The sequence below is a fragment of the Phyllostomus discolor genome, chromosome 6 (genome assembly GCF_004126475.2).
Source record: "Phyllostomus discolor isolate MPI-MPIP mPhyDis1 chromosome 6, mPhyDis1.pri.v3, whole genome shotgun sequence".
In the NCBI taxonomy this organism is placed as follows: Eukaryota; Metazoa; Chordata; class Mammalia; order Chiroptera; family Phyllostomidae; genus Phyllostomus; species Phyllostomus discolor.
Window position 1 is genome coordinate 48,686,777 of NC_040908.2, and position 26,337 is coordinate 48,713,113.

At 48.0% G+C, this 26,337-nt stretch overlaps 1 protein-coding gene across 1 annotated transcript; it reads right to left on the minus strand.

Annotated features, from left to right (window-relative positions):
• Positions 1–26,331, minus strand: VAX2 (ventral anterior homeobox 2). Its single transcript, XM_028517625.2, has 3 exons — positions 26,037–26,331; positions 8,539–8,726; positions 1–961 (listed from the first exon to the last, which is right to left on the minus strand). Exons 1-3 carry the CDS (start codon positions 26,272–26,274, stop codon positions 509–511), a joined length of 879 nt encoding a protein of 292 aa, XP_028373426.1. The 5' UTR covers positions 26,275–26,331; the 3' UTR covers positions 1–508.
• Between the last annotated feature and the right edge of the window lie 6 nt (positions 26,332–26,337).

Here is a 26,337-nt window from a genome sequence, read left to right on the forward strand (position 1 = left end):
TCCCTCTTCAAGTATTTTTATATTTGAAAAAAGAGCTTGCAAAGGACAATGCCTAACCCACAAAAGCATGATAGTGCTATCATGGGCTTGCGAATTCAGGGTGGAAGTTCTAATTGGGAGTGGGAGCCAGGTACCCCAATCCCCACCCTCCCCCACTGTGAATACTGCCTCAGTTTCTACCCCTCTGGTGAGACCTACCCCTGGCCTCAGCCCATGTTCTTTCCCAGAGAGGAGAGGGACCAAGGGTGTGGAGGGGCAGTGGTGGTGCTGTGGGGACTCCATTTCCCTTCATCATTGTTTTCCTTTTATTTCAGTGAGGGGCACACACACACACACCACACTGTCACACACAAACTTTGGGACCAGCGCTGCCTGGTCCTGGTCTAGAGAGTCTCTGAGCTGGGGGGCAGGTGGGGCGGGTCATGTGGCTGCCCACCTCCACTAGGTCCGGTTGCCAGGTGGGGGTGGTGCTGTGCTTGGGGACAAAGTGTCACATGGGGGTGCAGGCTCAAGCGTTTGCTTTCTTGGCGCCACCAGGGCTGCCCACTCTCCGTTCTAGCCTGCTGTAGCTCCGGCTGTAGGGCTCGAAGGCCGAGGAGCCCAGTTCATAGCCTGAGGGCAGGTCCAGGAGTGGCGCAGTGGAGAAGCAGAGCCCCGGAGGAGGGGGTGGCAGGGGAGGTGACGTGGACACTGAGGTCAGTGGGGTGACGAGTGGGGAGGAGTTCCTGGGGTCACCCAAGGAGGTGCCCCCGTGGCCAGCAGTCAGACCTGACGACAGGCCAGGTGTCAGGGCCAGGAGGCTGGGGGCCCTGGGCACAGACAGCAGCCGGCCCTGCTCCAGCAGCCGCAGGACGTTGGAAGTGGCGAAGGCTTCGGACGCGGAGGAGGATGCCCGCTTCTCCAGGTCTCTGCTCTGGTCTTTCTTCTGTTTGGTGCGGCGATTCTGGAACCAGACCTTTACCTTGGCAGAGTCGGGGCCAGGGCGTCAGGAAGGCAGAGGGGACAGGCAAAGCAAAGCGGGTAGGGGGGAGGAGAAAAGGAGAGGAGCGGCATGGAAGTGCACGGGTGTGCGGAGTGGGGAGCAAGGGTGGGGTGAGAGGGGGAAAAAGAGCATTCAGATTGTCATTAAGTTCTCCCCCAACCAGTGCGCTCTGGGTCAACTGATAAGGGACCCTGGCCCCCCAAATCATGGACCCCCTTCACTGCTGACTCTGACCTAGGATGTCAGAATGAATTGGCAGATGGAGGGTGGAGATGGGAGGGCACAAACGAAGTTTCCTTCTTGGCTCATCATATCTTCCACTCAAGCAGGTTCAGGGTTTCAGCCTCCCCTTATGTGCTGGTAATTCCCAACTCGAGATCCAGGCCACTGTCCAACTGCCTGTTAAACCCCTTGGGCTCCCATCCAGCTCAGATCCACTCCCCCACACAGGGGCCTCCCCCACCCTCCTTTTTCCATGAGAGGCACCTCCAGCTACCCAAGCAGAAACCTGCGTGGAGCTCCCACGGTCCCCTCCCCACGCCCCAGCGCAGCCCTCCTCGCTCCCCTTGCCCCTCTCCCCTGGACCAGGGCAGCATCTCTCCAGCTGCGCCTCTACATTCCAGCTGTGCCTGGGAGAGCCCCCTGGGGGGCCTAACTCACTCCTGACCTCAGACCAGTCCACTCAGCAGGGGGGTGGCTGGGACCCTGACACCAGGAGCATTAAAACTCACGAGGTGATCCCAAGGTGAGAGAACTGCTGGCTGAAGCTCTCTGTGCCTCGCATTCAGAGCTGGACACTTGCAGGGCTGGGAGCCAGAGGAAACGGCAAGGCTGTGGCTCCTGGCAGGCCCTGACTTGGACCTGCTCAATTCAGGTGCACTCTTCCAGGAGGCACAGGTCCTATCCCGAAGGACAATGCGCTTTTTGGGTGTGTGTGGTCTTCCCTTTGTCTTCTCCTGCCCGCTGTGCTCTCCCTGGGGGCTGCCATCTTGTCTCCTCCCTCTCCTGGTTCATCTGCAGATCAGTGAATGCTTGGTGACTTCATCCCTGATCCCTTGTGCTACAACACTGCGCCCCATGGCTGCACTCCAAGGGAGGGGTTGTGGTTTCCACTTGGCTGCCAAGACTGGGGAAGCATTTTCTGGAAGATCATCTATCACCTTCTTCAGGCTCATGCACAGTCATTGTTAAATTCCAAGACTCATTATTGATTTGGAAATGATGTTAATATTTAAGAGACTGCTTCCTGTGACTGTGGGCACATACTTAATCTGAGATGAACGGTACCTGTATATCTGGGTGGCCCTGGTTTTCCTATCTCAGACCAGGAAAGTACCACCCATTTTGCTATTTTGCTTCTGGGAGAAGCCACCTGGGGCAGAGGTGGTGGGCACAGGGATGAGGAGAGCCAGAGCCACTCTTATCCAAACTAAGTGGTGATCATGTCAGTGTTGGGACTTGGCAGTTTGTCCTTAGTCTGACACCTGGTCCCTGGTCCTGAAAACATTCCTTGGGCCAGCTGAATGAGGGAGATCCTGCAGCCAGCCTTCTCTCCACAGCCACATCCACTTTTCTTGCTTCCTGCCCTGACCCTGGCAATTCGGTCATTCATTCGCACAACACATAAATAGCAAGCACCCAGTACATGCCAGCATTGCCAGGCGCTGAGACGGCCAGAATAAACAAAGCTCCTCCTCCACCCACTTGGGTCTCAGACACCAGCGGTGGGAGAGACGGACAGGCCAGTAAGTGCTATGATTTTGGTAGAGTAGCAAATGATGTAGTGAAGAAGACCCTGAGGTCGGACAGTCTGGATTCAATTCCGGTTCTTCCCTTAATTAGTTAGATGACATGGGGCAAGTTACTTAACCTCTCTGTGCCTTGGTTTTCCCATTTGTAAACTGGGGACTATAATAATGCCTCCTCATGTTTGTTGTGATGATCACTGAGCTAACAATATGGACTTAGCCTAGTGCCTGCAGACACTGATGTCTTTTAAGCAGCATGATGACCACATCAGCTGAAAAATATGTAAGGTGTTGGCCTTCCCTAGACAGTCTGACTTGAAACCTGTGGGCTGAGTGGAATCTGAGCCAGGAGTCTATATTTTAATGCGAATCCAAGGAGTCCTACATATAGGTGGTTTGCAGACTATACCCTTGGGAAACACTGCTTTAATCAAACATCAAACGTTCTCCTTGAAAACAAAGTATGGTGACAAAGTGTGTTGGGGGTGTCTAAACATAAGGGGAGCTGGACTACGTGGGACCCTTCCTGTTCCCTGACAGGAGAGGTGCTTTCAGCGCATGCGCCCAGGGGTATGGGGATGGGTGGAGAGTTCTTTTGGTGCTTCCAAGAGAGATCCCTGTGAGACCACCTCCAGCTCTCCAGGGCCTTCCTTCACTACACAGCCTCGGGTTCTGGACAAGGCCAAGGGTGGAAACCAGCTGCGCTCTGTCGTGTTCACTGTTCCCGCATCAGAAGGCCCCTTCAGCCTGCAGACTCCACGGGTGGTGGGGAGGGGAGGAAAGGGCTTCACTGTTCCGCCCGCCCTCTCCCGTACATAGGCTTCTCATCTAAAGACAACTCAAGTTGATTGGGTACAAAGAAGTTAAGGAAGAGACTAGAAATTTGAATGAGTCCTGAGAAAGCCCTGTGTTTTCTCTGCTTGAATTAGGACCACTCCTTAGCCATCCCGGTATCCAGGGGAGAGGGTTGAGATCCTGGTTGGCAGCAGGAAGAGAAGAGAAGAGAAAGGAACAGGCCCAGAGAGAAGCAGGCACTTGGAGAGCAGTTGGGCCATGTATTCAGTGGCGCAGCAGAAAGGAGGTCTGAGAGCACCTGGAGCTCACGTCTTGGGTCCACAGTGACCTTTGGCTTTCAGTCTCCACCAGACCTGGTTGTACCATGGTCCCTGTTTGTGGATTCCCAGATGACTGTGCCTCCTCTTTTATCCCTTGGGAATCCACCCCTTATCTGAGCACACTTGAAGAAATCTCTTTTCTCCCAAAAAGCCCTGACTAAGACCCCTCAGGTAAGTCAGAGAAAAACCAGCCAGCCCCCAGAGAAAAAGCTGATCCAGTTTCCACACAGCTCCACTTGGGTTTCAAACTTAAGTGATCTAAAACAAAACTCTAGCTTCCTCTCCCACTGTCCTGTTCATTTCCAACTTTCTCAACTTGTCAAGTAGCATCATTGACCATTTCTCAGCATTCACTCAGTTATTCAAGCCCAAACCACTTCCCTTTCCCTTGTCCTGTGCACAGAATCCATGAGCAGGTGCTGTCTGCAATGAGAGCATATCTCAGAGCAGTTCGCTCCTCCCTTCTACCACCACTCCTTTTAAGACAACATACAGTAGCTCCTAACTGGACCACTCTTGTTCCCATTCTCCAGCGGCAGCCAGAGTGACCTCTGAAACTGCCAATCTTCTCATGCCACTCTTCATTCAACACCTCACCACCTCTAAGTGTGACATGACCTGTCCCACCTACCTGCTCTATTACCCTCCAACTCTAGCCACACAGGCCTTCTGACACTTCTAGAACATTCTATTCCAGTTCCCACCACCAGACCTTCAGTTCACCTAAGTCTTGACTTCTCTTCTTCTGGCTCCTCATCTAGCTGTCTGTCTCTCCCCTATCATTCACATCTCAGCTCAATGTCATTTCCTCAAGAGGCTTTTCCTGGCCACCCTAATAAAGGGTTTCCTTCTAGTCTCTATCATATCATGTTTTATCTCCCTCATAGCACTGTTAAAAAACAGACAACAGGCCCAAAATGGAGTCACTTGTGCTAAGCCCACATCACCAAAATGAGACTCAATACCTAACCTAACTGCAATTTCATTCTCTCCCAGGAACATAATCTTAATCAGTCAGTCTGGAATTTCCTGGTCAGCGCTAATGAGATAATACACTGGACAGCCTCCTTCCGTCCCCCACAGGCAGGCTGCTCGCCTAAGCCTGAAACAGTCCCCTCCAGCCTACGAAAACCTTTCACTTTGCACAGCTCCTAAGAGCTCTTTCTACTTGCCAGAGGGGATGCTGCCCAACACATGAATCATTCTATAAAGCCAAAAAGATTTTTAAGTTTTACTCCGTTTAATTTTTGTTATTTAATAGCACTCATCACTTTTAAAATGCTGTTTGTCTTTCTCATGTAGAATATAAACTGTGCAAAGGCAGGTTCATGGCCTGTTTTGTTCTCTGCAGTATCCTTAGTGCCTAGAACAGTATCTGGTACGGAGTCAATAATATTTATTTATTTATTTACTTATTTATTTATTCATTTAAATTCTCACCGAGGATATGTTTTATTGATTTTAGAGGGCAAGAGGAGACAGAAAAGCATTGATCAGCTGCCTCCCCTCCTGGGGATTGAACCCGCAACCTAGGCATGTGCCCTGGCCAGGAATTGAACCCACAACCTTTTGGCATACAGGACAATGCTCCAACCAACTCAGCAACCTGGCCAGGGCTTCAATAATATTTTTGAACAAAGGTATGGGTGAATATACTGAGAATTCCACAGAATTCTAGCTATATAACCTTGGGTAAATTAACTAACCTCTCTGAAGCTCAATGTCCTGAAATGGGAACAATATTATCTAAGGCCATTTTTTATAAAAATTAGATAAGCTAATAAGTGTGCCTGCATTTAATTTCTTTGTGCTTCAGTTTCTTCCTCTTTAAAGAAGGCCCCTGGGACTTGTGACTGCCATCTGACATGGGACTGTCTTGTGAGACTGAGCCTTTATCCTGTAGAGTCTGTGCTACCTCCAGGGATTAGTGTAAGAATTAAATGGAACTGAAAGGTTGGACACCCAGTTGGTGCTGGAGAGTCGGTTGCTGTTGGTGTTGGAAAGCACCACACATTTGGCATGAGAAGCGGTGTCAGAAGAGAAACTTCACTCCTGCCCCACGAGCTTGTGGTGAGGACTAAAGGAATTAGAATACGTCAAGCACTCAGAACAGTCCCTGGAACACAGGAAGCTCTCAATAAACATTAGCTGTACTTTATATTATCCACAAAATTCCGGGGTTGAGAGGAGACAGGAGGGTGGTAAGCAAAAATCAATAAGGTGAGGACTCCTTGAGGACTCACTGTGCGCCCAGCTCTGTGCTGGGCTCTTCAAGGGGGTCTGGAGAGACACAGCCTCTGAGCATGTTCTTGTCCTTGGGAAGTGTACACTGGCTGGTGCCCACCACACCACACACAACAACCCCCCTACACACACACACACTGTAGTTCAAGCCATGTGATAAAGTTTACTTGGGAGGAGGGGAGGCTTCCTAGAAGAGGAGGGGCTTGGCTTTGACCTTCAAAGACAGGTAAATGTAGGTGTATGGGGGCAGGGCAAGGGGAGGATGAGGACTGAGAAGGAGCTGCTGACCTGGGCATCTGAGGTGCACTTGGAGAGCAAAGTCTCAGGAGAGAGTTTGGAGCAAAATTAGGTGAGGCAGAGGGTAGTCAGGATGAAGAAGGTGGGCAGGTGTTGAGGGCTGACTCTGTGCCTAGACTTCGGAATCTGAAACTGTCTCCCCGCTGTCCACCAGGAGCTCATGCCTGGTCCAGCCACTGCAGCTTCCTCCGTGAGCACAGCCCGGCTTTCTAGCCCCAGGCTGAGCCCAGCTGGAGGGATGGCCCAGCTGCCGTGGGCCCTCTGCTGGGTTGTTTGGGACTCTACAGAGGCATCTGGAGGAAAACAGGTCCAGGTGGGGAGGGTCAACCTGGGCCTGCAGGACATCAGGTCTCATCCTCCCTGCCTTCCCTGCCTCTTCTTCTCACCCATCCCCACCTCTCTCTCTGCCCCACTTGGGGTTTACCCCAGGAGGGTGAGGAAATCCAGGTGCACCTGACTGCCCCATCATGAGGGGTGCGCTGGACAGCACTCTGTCGGTGTGACTGGAGGGGCTGGAGGAATTCTGAGGAGGGAAGGGTGCGATCCCAACCTGGCTGCAGCACACGGAGTGCCAGAAGACAGCGGCTGGCAGTTCAGGGACAAGCCTCACCCCTCCTAAGTCCTTCCCCTGGAAGCGCACACGGCTTCCCTACTCCTCTCTTGCCTCTCTTCTCCTTACAAACCCTGTTTGGGCTTTGCTTGCAATACATCTGTTGACTGATCCCCCTCATACACAGGGTTAAACGACTAGGGCTGTAGCTGATGAAGGGTCTCTGAGTCAGCCTTGGACAAACCCCAGGCTGACTGCCCAGTTCACAGGCAGCATGAAGATACTGGCCTGCTTCTCCAAATCCCAGCTCTGGAACTTCTTGGTTGTATGACTCTGGGTATAATCTTTCCTCATCTGTAAAATGGGATAATACTGGTAGCTATATCAAGGGGTTGTTGGAAGGGATTAGTCATTGACATACACAGAATTGTAACCGAGAAGACACCTTATTTTCTTTAATCTGGGCTTTTATTTTGATTTTTTTCTTGACTGAAACTGGCCTCACCTAGTGCCCTGACTCACCCACCTCCCTCCCCTTGTCTAATCATTAAGTCCTCAGGGCAGTGAAGTTCGGCCAATAATCACTAGTCTTAGGAACAAGATCCTAGGTCTACTGACCACTGAGACAGAGTTTTCAATTAAACTAAACACAAATCTTCAGACTAAACTAAACACAAAGCTCCAGACCCAAGAAAGTGAACCAATCCAACAGAACAGCTCCTTGCCAAACTGGACAGAACAACTCCACGGCTGATGTCAGGACCAGATGCAACAGTCAATTACCCGCTACCCGGGCACCAGCCAACTAGTAGGGACCAGGACACTGACTCGATTAGCCACCACAACTAAGGATTTTTCCCTGCATAATCCACCCCCTGGAAGCCATCGGAGAGCCAGGTCTCTGAGTATGAGTTACCTGTGACTGTGGGCATGGTGCCACCTCCCTAATAAGTCCTTACATTCTTGGTTAAAAAAACCCCAACAACAACAACTAAAGTTGTTGGCACAAATACCAAGTATTATTATCATTGTTGTTGTCACGATGTAGCTCCATTGCCAGCTTGAAATGCCTCCATTCACATAGAGTAGGTACTCAGTTTACAAAAGCTTTTCCTTTGGGTTAAGCATACTATTGTTAAAATGCTAAGCCCTTCTTGGGTGAAGGGCTTATTCAAACCCCTTCTCTGTAACAGGAGGTTTTGAGCCACACCGGGATGAAGGGAAGGTGGCAGAGGGTGGGAGAAGGCAAGGATGGGGAAATAAGGTCCTGGGGGTATAAAGTCTCATCTCTTGCCCAATCCAACCCCTCGCCATCCCTTTCTGCAAGCTTCTCTCACATGCCAACACCCCCCTAAGCCACTCTTTGTTAGAAAACCCAAGGTTTCTCTAGCCTTTCCCCCATTCCATCCAAATTGCCTGATGTGTCCGGAAGTCAGCATGCACCAACTCTCTTCTCGTCAGCACTGTGTTTATTTTCTCTGGTTACCTGTAACTTTATGCCTGTCCCTAATGCATGTCTGAACTCCTCCAAAGTTGGTTTTCACACCCAAGGAGTTCCCAGGCGGCCAGGGCAGGGCTGGAATGGCCCGAATGTCCTCTTACCTGGGTCTCTGACAGGTTCAGCTGGCGGGCCAGCTCAGTGCGCTCCCGGCCCACCACGTACTGGCAGCGCTGGAACTCCATCTCCAGGCGGTACAGCTGCTCAGCTGTGAAGGAGGTGCGGGTCCGCTTTGGCCGGTCCAGGTCCAGGCCCTTGGGAAGGACAATTTCCCGGATGGTCCCTTTGGCATCTGCAGGGGCCATGAGAGGAGGCGGGTGAGTTCCCTAGTTAAAGAGTTAGGACACAAACAAACATCTTAATTACATGAGAACTCCTTGAGCATGGGCCTGACTGTGTGACCTCTGACAAGTTGTTTACCCTCTCTGGACCTAGCTTCCTTAGTCACTCAATGCAATATGTTGCATCTAATGGGTGTATGTATGTGAATGGGCCTCAGTGCAAACGTCAGGTCTACTATCAGTCTGCACAGAAACGACTCGTTCAGGCTCAGCCAGGGTTCTGTTCTCTCGGCAGAGTAAGGAAAACCTGGAAAGAGATATACCAAGTCTCCAAATGCAGAGGAAAAGATGGGATACTATTGGGTGTGGTCAGTCAGGCAAGGTTGCCTAGAGGAGATGTCCTGAGCCAGGTGCTAAGCCCTGCGTGTGCGCATATGGGCGAGCACTCTGCACAGTCACTCCGGGGCCCAAGGAGAGGCCAGCTGGTGTGAGGTCGAGCACATGGGATCCCCAGGAGGAGCCCAAGGACCATTGCCACTACATCAAGCAGGGGTGCCTTCCAGAGGGGGGCTGCTGCCACTCCCCATTTACCCAGTTCTGAATAGCAGGGCCACCCTCCCGGGCCCTTCATGCCCGGGGTTGCCAGTGTTCTGGGGCCCACTTGAGAAGCTGAGAACCCGGAGGCCCACATTCCCCAGATGGTCCCATTTAAATAACTCGGTAACAGCAAGAGTGTGTTCAGCAAAAATCCAATGTTTGGGGCAGAGCTGTTATTTATTTACACATCAGCTTTCACTATAGGGGCAAAGATGATCCATATTTGAAGCATACACATGGATGGCTTGAAATCTAGTTATTAGAAAATTTTGTGCCAAAAGTTAGAGTGTGGAAATGTGCAGCATTGTATTCTGTACAATTTATCAAGCCACGCCCAACACATGATGTCGATGATAATCAAGCTACACTACTAGCAGAAATTTACCAATACTTAGGAAGGTTAGCATCAGTAGGAAAACGTAACCAACTCAAGGCAGCCCTGGTCAAGACACGCTCCACCACCGCAGGAGCCCCGGCCGCCTGCAGGCGGCGTGGCGGCGCCCACTTACGTTCTCCTTACGTAGTCATGGCTGACACCTCTGCAATGCCTGCTCCGAGCCAGGCACTGTTTTAAGCACTTTAACCCTTCCGGGGTCTCGTTGAAGTTGAAACTACTATTATCCTCATTTTACAGACAGGGAAAGAAAGAAACACATTTTAAGTAACTTACCCGAGGTTGCACTAACATTGTTCAGTATATTCTAGAAAACACCCCCACTTTATTTCATGAGTACCCTCTTTTATTAAGCCTTAATGGTTCAATTGATGGGTTATAGTGAAGAAGACTTTGGTCATAGGGGGAAATGGAACCTTCTAGATGGGTTCATCATTGCCCTGGAAGGCACAGGAAAGGACACCTGCGTTTGGGATGTGTGTCTGTCAGGAGGCTCCATGAGAGCCACAAGACTGTAGACCCTACCTGGAGAATCCCTGTCCTACAGGGTGAACCTGAGACATCTCTTCCAAATCCCTCACCCTAGGATCTGAGACTGGTTCTTCCTGGCTCCTGCTAGGGCTTGTTCACTCCTCCAGGGGGCGCTTTAGGTCGTCATGGGGTCTGGCTCACACAGGTTCTGCTCTGTATCTCAAAGTTTCTCAAGCACCTTCGTGCTCACAGTCAACCCTCCGGGAGAAGAAGAGTCTGGGTGGGGGACACAGTCACCTCTCAGAGGTGGCCCTCCCCCCACCATGGTGCGGGCCTCACATAGGGATGCGGGGCAGAGCAAGACAAACAGATGTGAGCCCTGCTCTTGGAGTGCTGGTGGGAACCATGGGCTTTTTTTTTTTTGAGATGACTCAATCTTCCCCCTCCAATTCTTTCTACATTCCAGAAAGGTGGGGTAATGTTTGTGACCTTCTTGTGACTGGGTCCCCTTTGCTCAGATCCCACTATTTCCAATTGTGAACCCAGTCTGAGAATGTCCTCACAACCCCCAAGTGACTCCATCTCCAAAGGCGCTGATTTTTTTTTTTAAAGTGTCTTGGGGGTGTGGTGCTGAAAGCGTCACATCCTCTCCCCAGTAAGTCCCCAAAATCTTACCAGAAGCTTGGAGCCTGTGCTCCTAACCACTGAGGTCAGACCATCCACTATCACCTCCACACTTTCTTCCTTGTGGAAGAGCTAAGAGGAGCATTCCTACCCCAGGAGCAGCCAAAGTCAGCTGTTCCTCTCAGGGTCAGGGGAGGCAAGGACCATGTAAGAAAGGAAGCCTCAGACTTGCCCGCCAGATATCAAAACATGCCATACAGATAAGCACATGAGAAGATACTCAACATTGCTAGCCATCAGGAAAAGACAAATCAAAACGGAAACATATAAGGATAGGTAGAATAAAGAACATTGAGAGTGCCAAATGCTGGTGATGATGCAGAGAAACTGGATGTCTCAGACATTGCTGGTAGGAATGTAAATGGTTAAGTCACTCCAGAAGCCGACCTGGCAGTTTCTTAAAGAGTTAAACGTATACTTCCCATAGAACCCCACGATCACACTGCTGGGCATTTATCCTAGAGAAGCAAGAACTTAGGTTCACATCAAAGACAATTTAAAAAACAAACAAACCTATGCACAAATATTTGTAGTAGCTTTAGTTGTAATAGCACCCAAATGGAAGGAAACCCAGATGTCCTTCATTAGCTCAGGGCTTAAACAAACTGTGGTGTAGCTACAGTCGGAGACACTACCCAGCAAACAAAAGGAATAACCATTGATGGACATGACAATGGGGACAAATCTCCAGGTCATTAGCTAAGTGAAAAAAAGTCAGCCCTCAAAATTTTGTCCTGTATGATTGATTTCACTTGTATAACATCATCAGAACGACACAGTTACTGAGGCGGAGCATAGATTCGTGGTTGCCAGGGACTGGGGGGGAGGGCGTGAGTATAAAGGGGTGGTGTGAGGAAGTGCCTTGAGAATGACAGACCGGTTCTGTATCTTGATTGCAGGGGTTGTTACAAGGACCAACAAATGTGATAAAATGTCATAGGACTATATATAAAAGCAAAATATAAGTGTAGACAAAAATAAATACAATCTGTAGGTCTGTAGACTAGTCAATTATATAGTGCCAGTGTCAAGCTCCTGAGTTTGATAATATATTACAGATATATAAGATGTTACCATTGGGAGAAGCTGGTGATGGATACACAAGACCATCCTGTGAGTCTGAAATTATTTCAAAATAAAACAACAACAACAACAAAACACTCCATGAAGCTAGAATGTGGTGATGTCACAGAAATGTACAAACCCATTAGTGGAAAGAATTCCGTAGTGTTTCCCCGAAGTTTTTTTGCATTCTACTTGTGGTTTGTAAGATGATTTAAAATGGCAATGTCATTTCATTTCAATGGTTAAGCACTTAGTTTAATGTTCACTAGAAAAACAGGTAAAGCTATGATTTTATGTGCTTAGGATGAAGCTAAAGCAGGTATTTAACTTTAAAATGCATTATGCTACCATATTAAATAAATGGCATGGGAATATAACAGAAATGATGAAGATAGCATTCCCATGGCTAGATGCTGGGAAAAAATGGAATCAAGATGACACAATTAGACCCACGTATGTATAATGATAGAGTTTATGATCAAGAGAGCATTCTAAATGGGGAAATTTGATCTAGTCAATAAATGGAGTCAGGTAGATTAATGTCTATAAATTATCTGTTTGTAATAAAATTAAATTATATTCTTGTCTCATACCATAAATAACAATGTTTCAAATGAATTAGAGAGCAAATCATAGACTACGAAATGATAAAGGCGCTAAAAGAAATATAGGGGAGTATTTTACAGTCCTAAGCTGTAAAGCTCTTGATAGAAGAGCCTTCTCAGCAAGATACAAAACTGGAGCTGAAAAGGGAAAACAAAGGATGTATTTGCCTTTATTAAAGCTAAAAAGGTTTTATATGACAAAAGCACTAAACCAAGGTAAAATACAAAAAAAAAACCCCACAACAAATAAACCAGAATTGAAGAAAATACTTTTTTAAAAAGGCAAAGAAATAATATTCAGAATATATAAAATGCAATTACACATAAATGTTTTTTTTAAAAGGGAAATAGCATAATAGAAAAAAATACTCAAGTGTTAGCCATTCACAGCAAAAGATGCCGAGTGCCCAATAAACATTGTGAAAGATAAGCACAGCTTCACAGAAATCAGGTAATACAAGTTCAAGCAACAAAGTGAAAATCATTTATTTCCTTCAAGATTGGGAAGGCATTAAAAGATGATGAATAAAGCTGCGATGCATTGAAGGAAAATCTGCACTCCCATTCAAAGTCATAAATTATCATGACTTTTAAGGCTGCATTTGTCAAGATTAAAGATTCACGTAACTTTTGCCCCGACAATTTTATTTTAGTAGGTACTTTTCGAGAAAACTACAGGTTCATGTGCTCCAAGGTATGTATAAGGATGTCTGCTGCAGCATCACTCAAAATATTAAAAATCTGAAAGCATCCTCAATGTTCCCCACAAGGCAATGGCTGAACAAATTATGGCAATTCATACTATAAAACACCATATAATTAAAAAGAATGAGGTAATGTCTATAAGAACTGACATTAAATGAAAGCTATTAAATAACATTTGTAGTACTCTACCACTTAATTTATAAGTATATATATTCAACCATTCAACATATATTTCATAAGCACCTACTATGCGCCAAATACTATTATAGGGTCTGAGGATGTAGAAATAAGCAAAATAAACAAGGTCTGTGTCCCCATAGATCTTGAATTGTGGAGAAAAACAGATAATCAATTTAAAAAACGAATCCGTAAGGCAATGATAAATGCTGGGAAGACAATAAAACAAGATAAGGAGACACTACTGACCTTCACCAAATAACCAAAACTGAAGAACCATAGTGTGTGTGTGTGTATGTTTGTGCACGAGCATGTGCATACGTATGCGTGTGTGTGGTGTGTTTGCTGTTTCAGCTAGGATGGTCAGAGAGGGCCACTAGTGACAGTCAAGTCAGTGGGTAAATCACGAATGCTGTTCCCCAGTGTTTCTAACTCCTTCCTGGCACATGGTAGGGTTGTACTAATTTTCTGCCCTTGGAAATGAGATATAATCACATGACTTGTTTTAGCCAAGAGGAAAGGATGCAGGCACTTTTAGGTGAACACTTTAAAAGCTGGTTTAGCCTTGACCAGTGTGGCTCAGTTGCTTGGGCGTCATCCAGCAAACTGAAAGGTCGCCAGTTTGGTTCCAGGTCAGGGCTCGTGTCTGGGTTGCAGGTTCAGTCCCCCAGAGCATGCAAGAGGCAACCAATCAATATTTCCCTCTTATACTGATGATTCTCTCCCTCTCTTTCTCCCTCCCTTCCCTTCTCTCTAGAATCAATAAATGAAAAAAAATTTTTTTAACATGCCACACTCACTTCCGCCTACTGTGATGGTCCTTGAAGCAGGAACCAAGATGGAGCTTCATCACCTTGGGTTTCTGCATACCAAGATGAGCCCTGGGCTCACTTGTGATGGACTTACCATGGGGTGAGAAATACAATTATTTTTTATTCAATCTCTGAGACTTTGGGTTGTCTCTGCAGCAAAATCTAGCCCATCTTTAGTGACAGAGACTTTTTCTCAAAATCATTCCTTTCTTGGGTAGAGTTTGGGGGAAGCACCAAGGAGTAGGAACAGCTTTAATTCCAGGGACTCTTTGCAAGTAGGAGGTTGTTAAGGTGAAATGGAATGAGTTCTGAGACTTGCTGACCTTCCCCTTCTCCTCAGAGAAGGGTGAGCCCTAGGGGTACTGGGGAGGGTGATTCTGTCCAAGGAACTTTTGCCTGGGAGAGGTGGTAACCCCTGCCTCATAATAGTTAATGCTCCTGACTTCCAGGATCAAAATAATACTCCCTTCTGGGACCTCTCCCAAGAGACCCCCTCATAGCCCTACCTGACTTCATCCCCTAGCACCCAGGAAGTCCTTCACATGACGAGCTGTTAATGTGCTGATTTTTAATGTGTGGCAAGGTCCTTCCAGCCTTAATCTGCAAGTATAATATGATTATTATGAATATTCCTTATGAAAAACTCACTCCCAAGTTTATTGGGAACATTGAAAATGAAAGGTGCTTAAGAAAAAATGTTAAAGAATAAAGAGAAAATTCTTGCTTATCACATAGCAAAATATATCACAAATTTAAAGTAACTAAAATTGTACAATGCTGGTACAAGAGTTATGAACCAAATGCATGCATAAATTAAAATTGTTATGTTATAAAGATGACATTTCAAATTAGTTGGAGGAAAGACAGAATTAAAGATGTGGGTTTTGGACAACTAGCTCATTATTTGAAATAAAGTAATTTGTCTCACACTGCATACAAAAATAAATAAAGACGAGATGTATTAAAATTTTAAGTGTAAACTATAAAGCTCTAAAAATTAGAAAGCAGCTCTGGCTGGTGTGGCTCAGTGGATTGAGTGTTTGCTTGAGTACCGAAAGTTTGCAGGTTCAATTCCCAGTCAGGGAACGTGCCTGGGTTGTGGGCCAGGTCCCCAGTTGGGGGCATAAGAGAGGCAAACGATGAATGTTTCTCTTGCACATTAATGTTTCTCTCCCTCCCTTTTCCTCTCTAAAAAATAAATAAAATGTTTTAAAAAATTGAAAAACACCTTAAAAGCATTTTTTGAAAAGAAAGCCAATAATAGTTTTGTGTACCTAGAAATAAAAGCATCTGCAGGATGAGAGATGGTTAAGAGACAAATGACAGATTGGGATAAAATATTCATAATACATGCATAACAGAGTCTTAATTTCTAGTGCACATACAGTATATATAGATCATTGAGTAAAGCCAGGCAGTCCAGTGGAAAACTGAGGAAATTATATGATGGGTTATTCAGAGAAGAAAAATGCAAGAAGCTAATACACATAAAAATATTGGAGCTCAGAAGGAATAAGAGAAAATGAAGAAAAGAGCAATGAGATAAAATTTATATGCAGATGCCATATTCTATCTATCAGGCTGGGAAAATTGTGCTGGCAAATGTGAGTGAGGGGAAATATAGGTTTTCTCAAGTCTGTTAGTAAGAATACATTTAATACAATATGAGGTTCTTTGGGAGGGCAATTTCACAATGCCTAGCTCAATTAAAATGCATAAATTATTTGTCCTAGAAATTTTATAGAGATGTCTACTGCAGGGAAATATTATAAAACTTTGATAAAGACAGACTCACTGTTTGTAGAATAGTTTGTAAGAGAATAAAAAGGAAAAAGCTAGATGTTTATCATCAGGAATATGTTGATGAAATAACTGTACAATTGGCTATTACGTAGACATTAATGAGAAAGAGGTGCATCTCCATATCAAGACCTGAAGGGGTGTTCATTATATACTGCTACACAAAAACAGCAAGCGTATAAACCAATTTTTACAAAGAACAAAAAGTAAAACTCATAATTGTGTGTGTGTGCTTAAACCTATTTAGGATCAAGTCTGGCAGAATGAACACTTCTCTCTTCTCTTTTCTCTGGGGAGTGGAAGCTGGTCAGAGAGAGAAGATTTCTTCATTCTTACTTTGTGTACTTCTTTATTATTTGGTTTGTGGCAAAGACTAACAAAAATAATTTTGTAACAAAACTTTTAAGATATCTAAATATAATATATTTATCTTTGGTTGGAGAAGAATTTTCTAATTAAGAACTGAAAAAGAAAATGACCATTCGATGTAATTATAGTTTAAATTTAGCTCAGAAAACAACTCATAGCAAAGTTTTAAAAGAGATCTGCAAAACATCACAGCAAAAGGGATCATTTCCTTAATATATAAATAGTGTTTACAACTGTAAGAAAGAAAAATGAGCAAACCAATACAGAAATGACAGAGTTCATGAATAAAATATTCACAGGCTAGAAAATAAAAATAAAAAATAAATATATGAAAATATGCTTAACCTCACTAGTAATTTGGAATGCTAATAAAAATATTTTTTTTCACTTGAAAGATTTTACTCTAAGAGATAGAGTATATCTTGGAATGGGAGGATGTGGAGAAATAGCATGTTATACACAATGGCTGGGAGTATAAATTAGTACATTTTTGGCATTTGGAAGTATCTATCACAATTTTAAGTATATATACTTGGATTTCAAATTTTCACTTCTAGAAATTTATCCTGTAGTTATACTCATACAAGATATATGTAAAACGATGTTTATTTAAAACACTTTGAGAAAGTTTAAACATACACAACATTAGAGAGCCCTGATATACCTATCTTCTGATCTCAATGATGATAATTTCAGGAAAACACTGTTTCTTCCATATCTCGACAACCACAATACTATTATCACAAATCCCAAGTCAACAACAATTCCTTAGTATACAATGTCAAGCCTGTTCTCACATTTTTCAGACTGTCTCATAAATGAGACTTTTAACAGCCATCTGTTCAAATTAAGATGCAAAGATGTTCATTGAAGCGCTGTTTGTGATAGTGAAAGAGGAGAGCCAAGCTACATATCTATCAACAGGGAACTGTTTAAATAAATTAGATTCTATCTATATAATGGAATACTGTGCAGGTGTTTTTTTTTTTAAAGATGTGATTCTATGTAGAAAGAGTTCCACAAATGTTTATTAAGTGAAAAAAAGCAAAACACACTTTGCAAAAAAAATCCCACTTTTGTAACATATAACTTATTTTTTTCAGTTACTAGGAAAAGTTGGGGAGGTTACATCTTGGGAATGGAAGTGTATTATATGGAGAAAATAAAGAACTTTCAACTTCTACATGATATAGCAAAATAGCATGGATTGGTTTTGTAATTAGAGATTTACTTTATATTTCAGAAAACAAAAGACATCAGAAACATAATTATAAGACAAATGATAAACTCAAAAAAATTTCAACACATATTGAAAGAAGTGACCTACTATCCATAATACAGAGTTTCTACAAATCAATAAAGAAAGGGATATTTGAAAATTAAAAGTGGTTGAAGGAAATGAATTAATAGGTAGCAGAAGAAACACAGCTGGCCAATAAATATGAAAAGAAAATAAAGAGGAAAAATTGGGACAACTGTAATAACATAAACAATAAAGTATAGTTTATAAACAAATAAAATAAAAACTTCATTAATAATTAAAGAAATAAAAACTAAAATGCCAGCAGGTTACTACTTATTGCCTGTAAGATTGACAAAGGTTATATATACGTCCAATGTGGGGAGAGGGCAAAGGTGGGGGCATAAAAAGCTAAACTTTTTTTTGAAGAACAGTTTGACAATAGCCATCAAGATATAAAGTGTACACTGTGATGGCCAGATTTGGAGACACAAGCACTGCTTGTGGGGGGTGAGGTGTACCATCTATGGAGGGCACCTGGGCTTTATCTTTCAAATTACAAATACAGACAATCTTTGACCTGGATATTTTTAGGAACTTCTCTGGAAGATACACCTATGCAGGCAGAAATGACCAAGGAACAAGTTTATTCACTGCAGCATTGTATATAATAGCAATAGATGAGGAACAAGCTGCGTGTCTACCGGAAGGGCGTCCGTTCTGTAACATACACCATGGTCCACGCCAGCCCTACAGATGGAATGCTATGCATCTGTAAAAAGACCAGCAAGAGATCATTTACATCCCAAGATATAGCACTAAGTGAAAACAGTAAGGTGCAGGAAAAACAGAGATGTTACTATATGAGTTAAAAATAAAAGAGAAAAGACTACAGCTGCACTGACTTGCGTAAGCATAACAATGATGTAGAAGCACTTATTAGAAAGCATTTTTAAAAAGTCTGCCTTTGAGCTTGGGAAGCTGAGGATGGGGGACAGTGCTGGGAGAGAGATTTTTTCACTGCTTACTTAACAGCAACTTTTTGATGTTTGAATTACATGAATTACTATTTTAAAATGAAAGGAAACACGTTTTTAATTTAAAAAAATTTGTGCGTAAACATTTTCAAACAGCAGTTCCACTGCCAGGAATTATTCCTTGGAAATACTCAAAGAAGTGCACGAGGCCTGTGCCGTGCAGATTTGCTTTGCAACGTTTACATTTGGCAAAACAGCTGGAACATCCCTGCGAGGTGAGGAAAATTTGGCTTTCTTCAACCAAAGAATAGTGTGAAATGGTTGAGCCCAAAAAGATGACCCCTGCAGATTACATTTTTTTAAAAAAGGTAGAACTGCAAAACGGGTTATGTAAAATGATCCCGCCTTTGCTACTGTTTGTGTGTTAAAATGGCACATGCCTGGAAGAACAGAACGCACCTGCAACTTGGGAAGGGGGGCGGGGTGTGCTATTTCTAGGAGCCTTCTTCCGCTGGGTAGCGCTTCGGGTTTTACTTTCCGTTTTTCCTTTTTTTGTTTTTTGTTTTTGTAAGTCCCCATTGGAGGATGTGTTTACTGATTTCAGAGAGAGAGAAGAAAAGAGAGGAGAGAGACAGAGACAGAGAAAGAAACGTCGATCGGGGTCGTCTCCCGTACGTGCCCGACTAGGGATAGAACCCGCAACATTTTGCTGCAAGGTACACGCTGCAAACAACCGAGCACCCCGAGCCGGGGCTACCTTTTGTTTTTAAGTCCTCTGTCTACCTGTGAGTGTGGCTCTGCGGGGGCCTGGGTCCTTCAAAGTGTCCTCCATCCGCCCATCTCGGGTCCCCAGCTGCAGCTTGTGCGCGGGTGGGGCGGGGGGGGGCGTGCAGCGGGCACAGCAAAATCCAGGACAGACCCTGGCTTTCATTTACCCGATAACTTTGAATTCCAGTGAAGGGCTGCGGGCGTGGGAATTCGGCGCGGAGGAGAGACACGGATTTACCTGGTTATTTCTCTCCGCGCCGGCTGGCTCTGCGGGTGGAGCCGCACTCTAAGCGGCCTCAGAGAGCTGGGGGACTCGCTGCTGGCCTCGACGCCCTGCGCCTCGCCAGGACCTTCTGCTCCGGCGGCTTCTCCCCCTGGAGCTCCAGCTACCAGTAACAGAACAATATTTGAGGTTGTTCGGATTTTGTATTTCATTGGTTTCCAAAGCCGAGGATTGCAGCAAATTCCAAAAAATATGGCGCCATAAACTTCATACTTTAACGATTATTCTGTGTTCGGCATCACCACCATTTCAGATCAGGAACGACAGTTCGATGTCAAAAACAAGGAGGTCATCTTAGAACAGACGTCCCTCCCGGGGAAGGGCGCTGCGGCCTTCTCCTCAGTGGTGCTGGTGCTGCCTCCTTTCATCCAGTCCACAGGCATTTACTGAACGCCTACTGTGTGCTGGGAACACACCTGAGCGATTGCATAGATTGGCCGGTGCGGTGACAATCACCTATGCAGTCCGCGCGCGTCATCAGTGGTTCACGGCTCCAGACACCGGCCCCCCTTGAACTTTGTGCCAAACAGGGCTCCCTGGTCCCTCGGCTCCGGCCGGAGGGGCTGGTCAGGAACCCTGCAGGTCCCCGAGTACGAGTCAGTCTCTGCGTCGGTCAGCTTAGTGCCAGCTTCTGCAGCTGGTTCGGTGTAAGTAGCCGCTAATGTTTGTGGAACGAACTAGAGCAAGCGAGCAGACAAAGGGCAAGGCGGTGGGGGCGGGGAGAACTTGGGAGAGAGGATTGAACGGGCTTCGTGTGCCGTATAACCGACCTCACCCCCAGCTACACACCCTTCCCCGCCGTGGCTGCGCTCGAAAATTGCCCCCACCCCCACCTTGGCCAGCAGCTTTTCTGGGATCGCTCACCCCTCGGCTTTGTAGGCCAGATCTCTTCCCGACGCTACCACTTCTTTCACGGGAAGGGAGGTTGGAGGGTCTCAAACGGAGCACCCAGGATGCCCCCCTGGTGCCCCGTTTGAGACCCTCCAACCTCCCTCCCGGTTCGGGGGGAGAGCAAGCCAGGTGCCCAGACCACGCTGAGTCCTAGGGACTCCTGTGCAGGCCCACTCGAGCCGGTGTCCTCTCTGAGTTTCTCAAACTGGGGTATAAACTCACCTGGCAAACTGGCAAGTAGCCCCCTACAGGCTTCCCAAGGAGAGCCAGGCCGATCTTTATTTTATGTAAAGCAAACAAGAAATAAAAGGAAAAATTCATATACTTCCTATGCTCCCACTCATTTAAAATATGAATTAAGAAAACTTGGCAAACAGAGCGGGAAGCTTACGGTTACTAAGGCCCCAGGCTGGAGTAGAGGGTAATTGAAGAAATGGCGTCCAGGCATTAAAACCCTTAGACCCCTGCCCCCCTACAGGCGGTGCGCAGAGGGTGAAGACTAATTTGTTTGCCAGTTTAGGCACAGGGACACCTGTCTCCCGCCATCCCCTCCAGTCCCGAGTACTCACTGTCTCAACAATCGAGACTCAGTCTCCCAGTTTGCCAGGTCACCTGTGGGCCACACCTGTAAGCTGCAGTCCTGCAGGTGTGTGTGTGTGTGTGTGAGAGAGAGAGAGAGAGAGAGAGAGAGAGAGAGAGATTCGGCAGCAGCGGGTCCACAGCCACCCAGTCCGAGCATCCGCCCAGGGCAGCAGAACCAGCATGAGAATACAAGGGCCACCGAATGCCCTGCACAGTTCCTTGAAAATGAAAACACTCCACACAGACACACCACACAAGATGACACATTGGATTGCTGGTCTGCTCCCTGCGTGTTGTGGGGTGTGGGGCACGAGGGCAGGTATGTAAAGGGAAAATAAAGACCAACATGATGGGGCCCGGCACAGACCAGTGATGAGAATGTGTGCTCTTCAGCCAAAAGTAAACAAAGCAAAAGGAAAAACATAACAAACATGGAACAAAAGAATTTCAGGAAAATAAAGAAGAAATGAAATTCTCTCACAGAACCTCCAAATTAAAAATTAAAATTAAACCCCAAAATCTCAAAGTACAGTCCCCTGCATGAATGAACCCCTTAAATTTTTCAGCTGCTGCCTGGGGTTGTTGCGTCTATTAACAAACTCAGATAGTGAAGCTCTGGTCCTGCCGTCTGCCGAGGGCAGAAGCTCTCAATCTGGTGCTCATTCCTACACAGCACCGCGCCTGCCTTCTCCGTTGCCAAAATGCCCACCTGTGTGCCTTTGTTAGGGTTGCTGCGACCTGCAACGAGGCCTGCGAAGTCTGGGCCGAATCTTTTCTAGGTCTGGTGGCTGCTGTAAATCCCAGCAGAAAGCGAGGGGACGCAAGGCAAGCTTAGTACAGACTGGGCTGCTGGAGTGGAGAGTCTGTTTCTGCAGGCCACTCCCCCGAAGCGGTGGCACATTGCCAGGAGTCCTCAGAGGCATTTGTGGCAACCAGGACCCTGCTGGGTGTCCACCATCCTGCTCTCTGTAAATGTTCCAACGTGTGTGCTTCTGGAGCACCGGTCCAGTACTGTCCCCGGATTCTCAGGGGAGCCAGGCCCCTTCCCCACACTCACATCCACAGAGGGAATTGTCCAGCAGAAGCCAGAGTCCCTGGCCTTCTTCCATCCTCACACGTCCCCAGCCACCGAGGGCTCCCAGTTGAAAGAGGTTCAGCTAGTTGGTGGTGGTGTTGGGAGGGGATCCCAACATTCACTGTTCAAGGGGTCCAGCAGTTTCCTGTACTTCTGCTCCCAGACAGGTTGGGGTTCTGGGCCAGGTGGGGAGAGCCATAGTTGGTGTGCCGAGAGAGCGCTCTGAGAGCAGTTTCTGAGCCCTACCCAATCTGGGCCAAGGTGGCAGCACAGAGTTGGGGGCAGAGGGAGCAGCCCCAATAGGTTTTTGAGACCCGAAGGCCCAAGAGACCACTTCAGGTAAGTAGGGACCGGCACCACACTAATTGTTTGGATGTTGCTGTCAGGAAGCTCGCCGTTCCAGGCTCTATCCAGACGTATTGTTGAATTCGAGTTGGGAATGATCCGGGAATCCTGTGGGAGCATCTGGGTGCTCTGGTGCTAGCAGAGATTGTGAGGTTGCAGGAAGTATGAATTTGAACTAGTTTCCTCTTGTGGCTGCCGAGATCTTGGGTTCACCAAAAAGGCCTTTGCACTGCCCTCGTGCCACCACCACTGCAGTTAAAGCCACGGCAAGGAGGCGGCCAGCTCCTTCCTGCTGCCTCCTGCCTCTGGCTGGAGAACCCTTAACAAATATGAAACAAAAGGATCCCCCATCTCTACCCCTCAGCAGCCAGAGGGCCCTGCACACAGAGGTGTGGAGAGGCCTGCCAGGCCATTTGCTGGGAAGCCCAGCTGTGTCCGCAGAGGGCGTGCGGTGCTCCGTCGTGTGCACACGCCTGTCATCCCAGCGGCCTTGTTTGTGCAGCGTGTGGCATAAGGCAGCCTCCATTTTGAGGTGGGGGCAGCAGCAAGGTCCATCTCCCGGGTTCCCTGACCCGCATTTCCGCAGAGGCAGTCAGAACCTTGAGTGATAGGTTGAGCAGCAGTTCCTGAAGAGGACTGGGGGCCACAAGTTTGGTCTGCAAGGTGTTTGGAACCCTCTTTTCATCAGCCAGTTCTTGACCCCTTGGCTGCTCACCTCCACACCATGTTGGGCCAGGGCCCAAAGGAGACCATGTTCCCAATGGGGGGTGGGCAAGGAGAGTTGGGGAAGGCCTCTGAGAAAGGAGCCCCACTCCCAGAAGTGGTTTGTGGGTCACCGCAGAGCTCCCCCTTTGTCATTCAATGAAGTATTTCCCAAGATTCTGCTGGGTGTTTGTGGTTGTACAAACATCACTTCTGGCCCTTCGCACAGTCCTTCAAGGTAAGAGCTATGGATTTCTTAGTACAGACACGGGAACAGGCTCAGAGGGGGGGAAAACCTAGTTCAAATTCAAATGGCTGTAAGGCCAGTATTCCAAACCAACTTCACTTAATTCCAGTGCCCAAGCATTCCTCTTACTCTCTGGGCCATGGGTCTCCCCAAAAGATCTGCTACCTTGGGATGCGGCCCTTAGGGGAACAAGCGCTGAGTGGGAAGTGAAAAGAAGGGCAATGACCCAGAGAGAATGGGGCTCTTTCCCAGAATCCTCACCCCACCAGCATCCTGAAGGCTTTTGCTGCAAACCTTTAAAAATTTCCTCCAAAGATACTTAGGATGTGTCCTCAGAGGTCAAGGGCAAAATGTACTCTCTGCTTAGAGCATACAGGAGGGACATTAATCTTGGGGCTAAGGCATTGCTGACTTCTTCTCACCAATGCAGGGCCTTTCACTTGTCAGAGCCTCTGCCCTGGGCCCTGGCGGGGCCTGGAGTGACGCAGGTGACCCTGGCTAGGAGGGATTAGTGGTAAATAACACCCCGAGTATCTTGGGCCCATAATAACCTCGTTGTTATTAAATGGGAAAGGACAAAGGGATTTATGAGGGCCCTGTTTATACCTTTTGATTTTTTTAGGTGCATAAGTACCTTCTATGCTATATTTTCACTATATTGTACAAATGGGACAGCACCACTATATGTGCATTTATGAAAGTACACCTTCTGAACATCCACACAAGTCTATCCCTGCCTGGCTGTGGACTGTTCCCAGCATGGGTGTCCTGCACTCCACAGAACTCACAACTGTCCAGGAGAAGGAAATGCCCACCCATAGATTGGTGTGAGGTGCTGCTCAGTGTCACAGGCACTTGAGGGCCTTAATCGAGTAGCATGGGTTTAGCAGGTGATTTCTCCATGTATGTAAGCCCTGAGGGTTTCCGTAATGGAACTCCAAACTGGCTGCTATCACCTTGCACCCAGGACACCCCACAGTCTATGAAATGGCATCTCATTTAATCCCAGGTGCCCAAAAGGTCCACACACCTGCTGGAATCCCTGCTGGATGGGGACTACCCCCCCCCATGCCTTGCCCTGTACCTCAAGCCTGCACCCAGAGTAGCCATGGGCACCCTGTCTCTAGGTGACCACATCTGATACTAGGAGTGTTTCCCAAGACCAAGCTCCCTGAGTCTATGTCCAGGACCATCATCAGTCCACCTCACACCGAGCTGCCGCCAATGCTCTGCCCTAGCCGGGTCCCCCACTCCCAGAGCCTCCCAAACCCAGCAGCTGTGCGGAGGTTATGTTGAACCAGACCACGGCGTCCCATTCTGTGTGTGAGTAGCCCAGCTCGGATCAGACAAATTCGGGGTCCTGGAGCTGGAGTGACCTCGAGTTCGGCTGGTTCCCCTTCCCCAGGAGCTGGGTCTGGACATTCCAGAAGATCGCAGCGGGCAGGACAGACGTTTAAGAAAGAAGAGGCTGGGAAAAGGCAGCGGAAGGAAGCTGGCCGAGGGAGTTGGGGAAGGAGGCCGCGGGAACCGTTACACACGAGTGGCCTCTTTTGGGCTGTGGGTCTCTGGGTCCGGGGCTCTGGGATGCTTTGGCGGTGGCCTAGAAAAGGGCTGAGAACAAGACCCCAGGATCCGCTTCCTCCCCTCATTTTTCAGGGCGAGGCGAGATCTGGCGAAAGCTGAGCCAAGGGCTTCGCGTGAGGCTGGCTGGCTGGGAGGGCCGGGGTGCGGTGGTCAGACTAGCCCCGTTCTCGCGGCGAGGAGGCCGGGGAGAGCCGGGTACTCGGGCGCAGTCCAGAGGCGCTTGCCGGAGAGAGAGCTGAGAAGGCGAGCTCGGCGGAGAGAACCGCCAGGATAGAAGGAAGGTGGGGGAAAGGGGGAGACGCGAAAGGCCAGGCAGAAAGAAGGCCTCACCGACAGCCGGCTGGGCCCAGGCGCCGCGAGGAAGTTGGAAGCTAGAGCGAAGCACCGGCGGCCGGGCGCCGGGAGAGCCCTCCCCCGCGTCCCTCCGCCTCCCCGGTGCCTCCCGGGTGCCTCCCCGGTGCCTCCCGGTGCCGGCGCGCCGCTGACGCGGGGAAACCAGGCTGCACTGGAGGCGGAGAAGCTCCCCGGCCGCAGAGCGGAGCCCTGGCCTTTCCTCCGCGCTGCGGTTGCTGGCTCTGGTCCCTCCCGGTCCCGACCCCTCCTGAGAGCTCCCGAAGCGTTTCTCCGCGCCTTCCGCGAAGCACGAGGAGCCGGGACCCGTACGCCCCCCTCTGCCCCCGCCTCCGCCGCCGAGGGGCCGGCCCCGGCGGCTGCGACTGTACAGTAGCGGAATGGGGATCTCTTCGGCCCCGTTCGAGGCTTTGTCCTTGGCACTCACGTCAATGTCCAGCACACAATAGGCACGCAAAATAATATTGACTGAATGAATGGCTGAATGGTGGCTGATGGAATTAATATATTGATTGGGAGGTGGAGCCTGCGGGGAGGTCGGAGACCCCAGTTGGGGTAGGGTAGGGGGTCCAGGGGTCCAGGGAAGCGAGCACTTACCTCGTACCAGGATGCGGCGGCAGTGATCTGTCTCTCCAACCCCCGGCTGCCCGTCGCTGTCCGCGCCGCTCTCCCTGGAGCCCGCGGGGCTACAGGCAGAGGTCCTGGCAGTCTCCCCTGGGCTGTGGCCGCCGGCATCAGCCCTCGACTCTTCCGCTGCGCGGCTGTCCGCGCCGCGCCCTCCGCGAGACTCCCGGCGTGCAGGGCCCGGGTCGCGCTCTGCGCCCCCATCGCCCATGCCCGCAGCCCCGCCGCTTTCGCCACTGAGAGGCCAGCCTGCGCTGGCCAAGCCCGCGGCGGC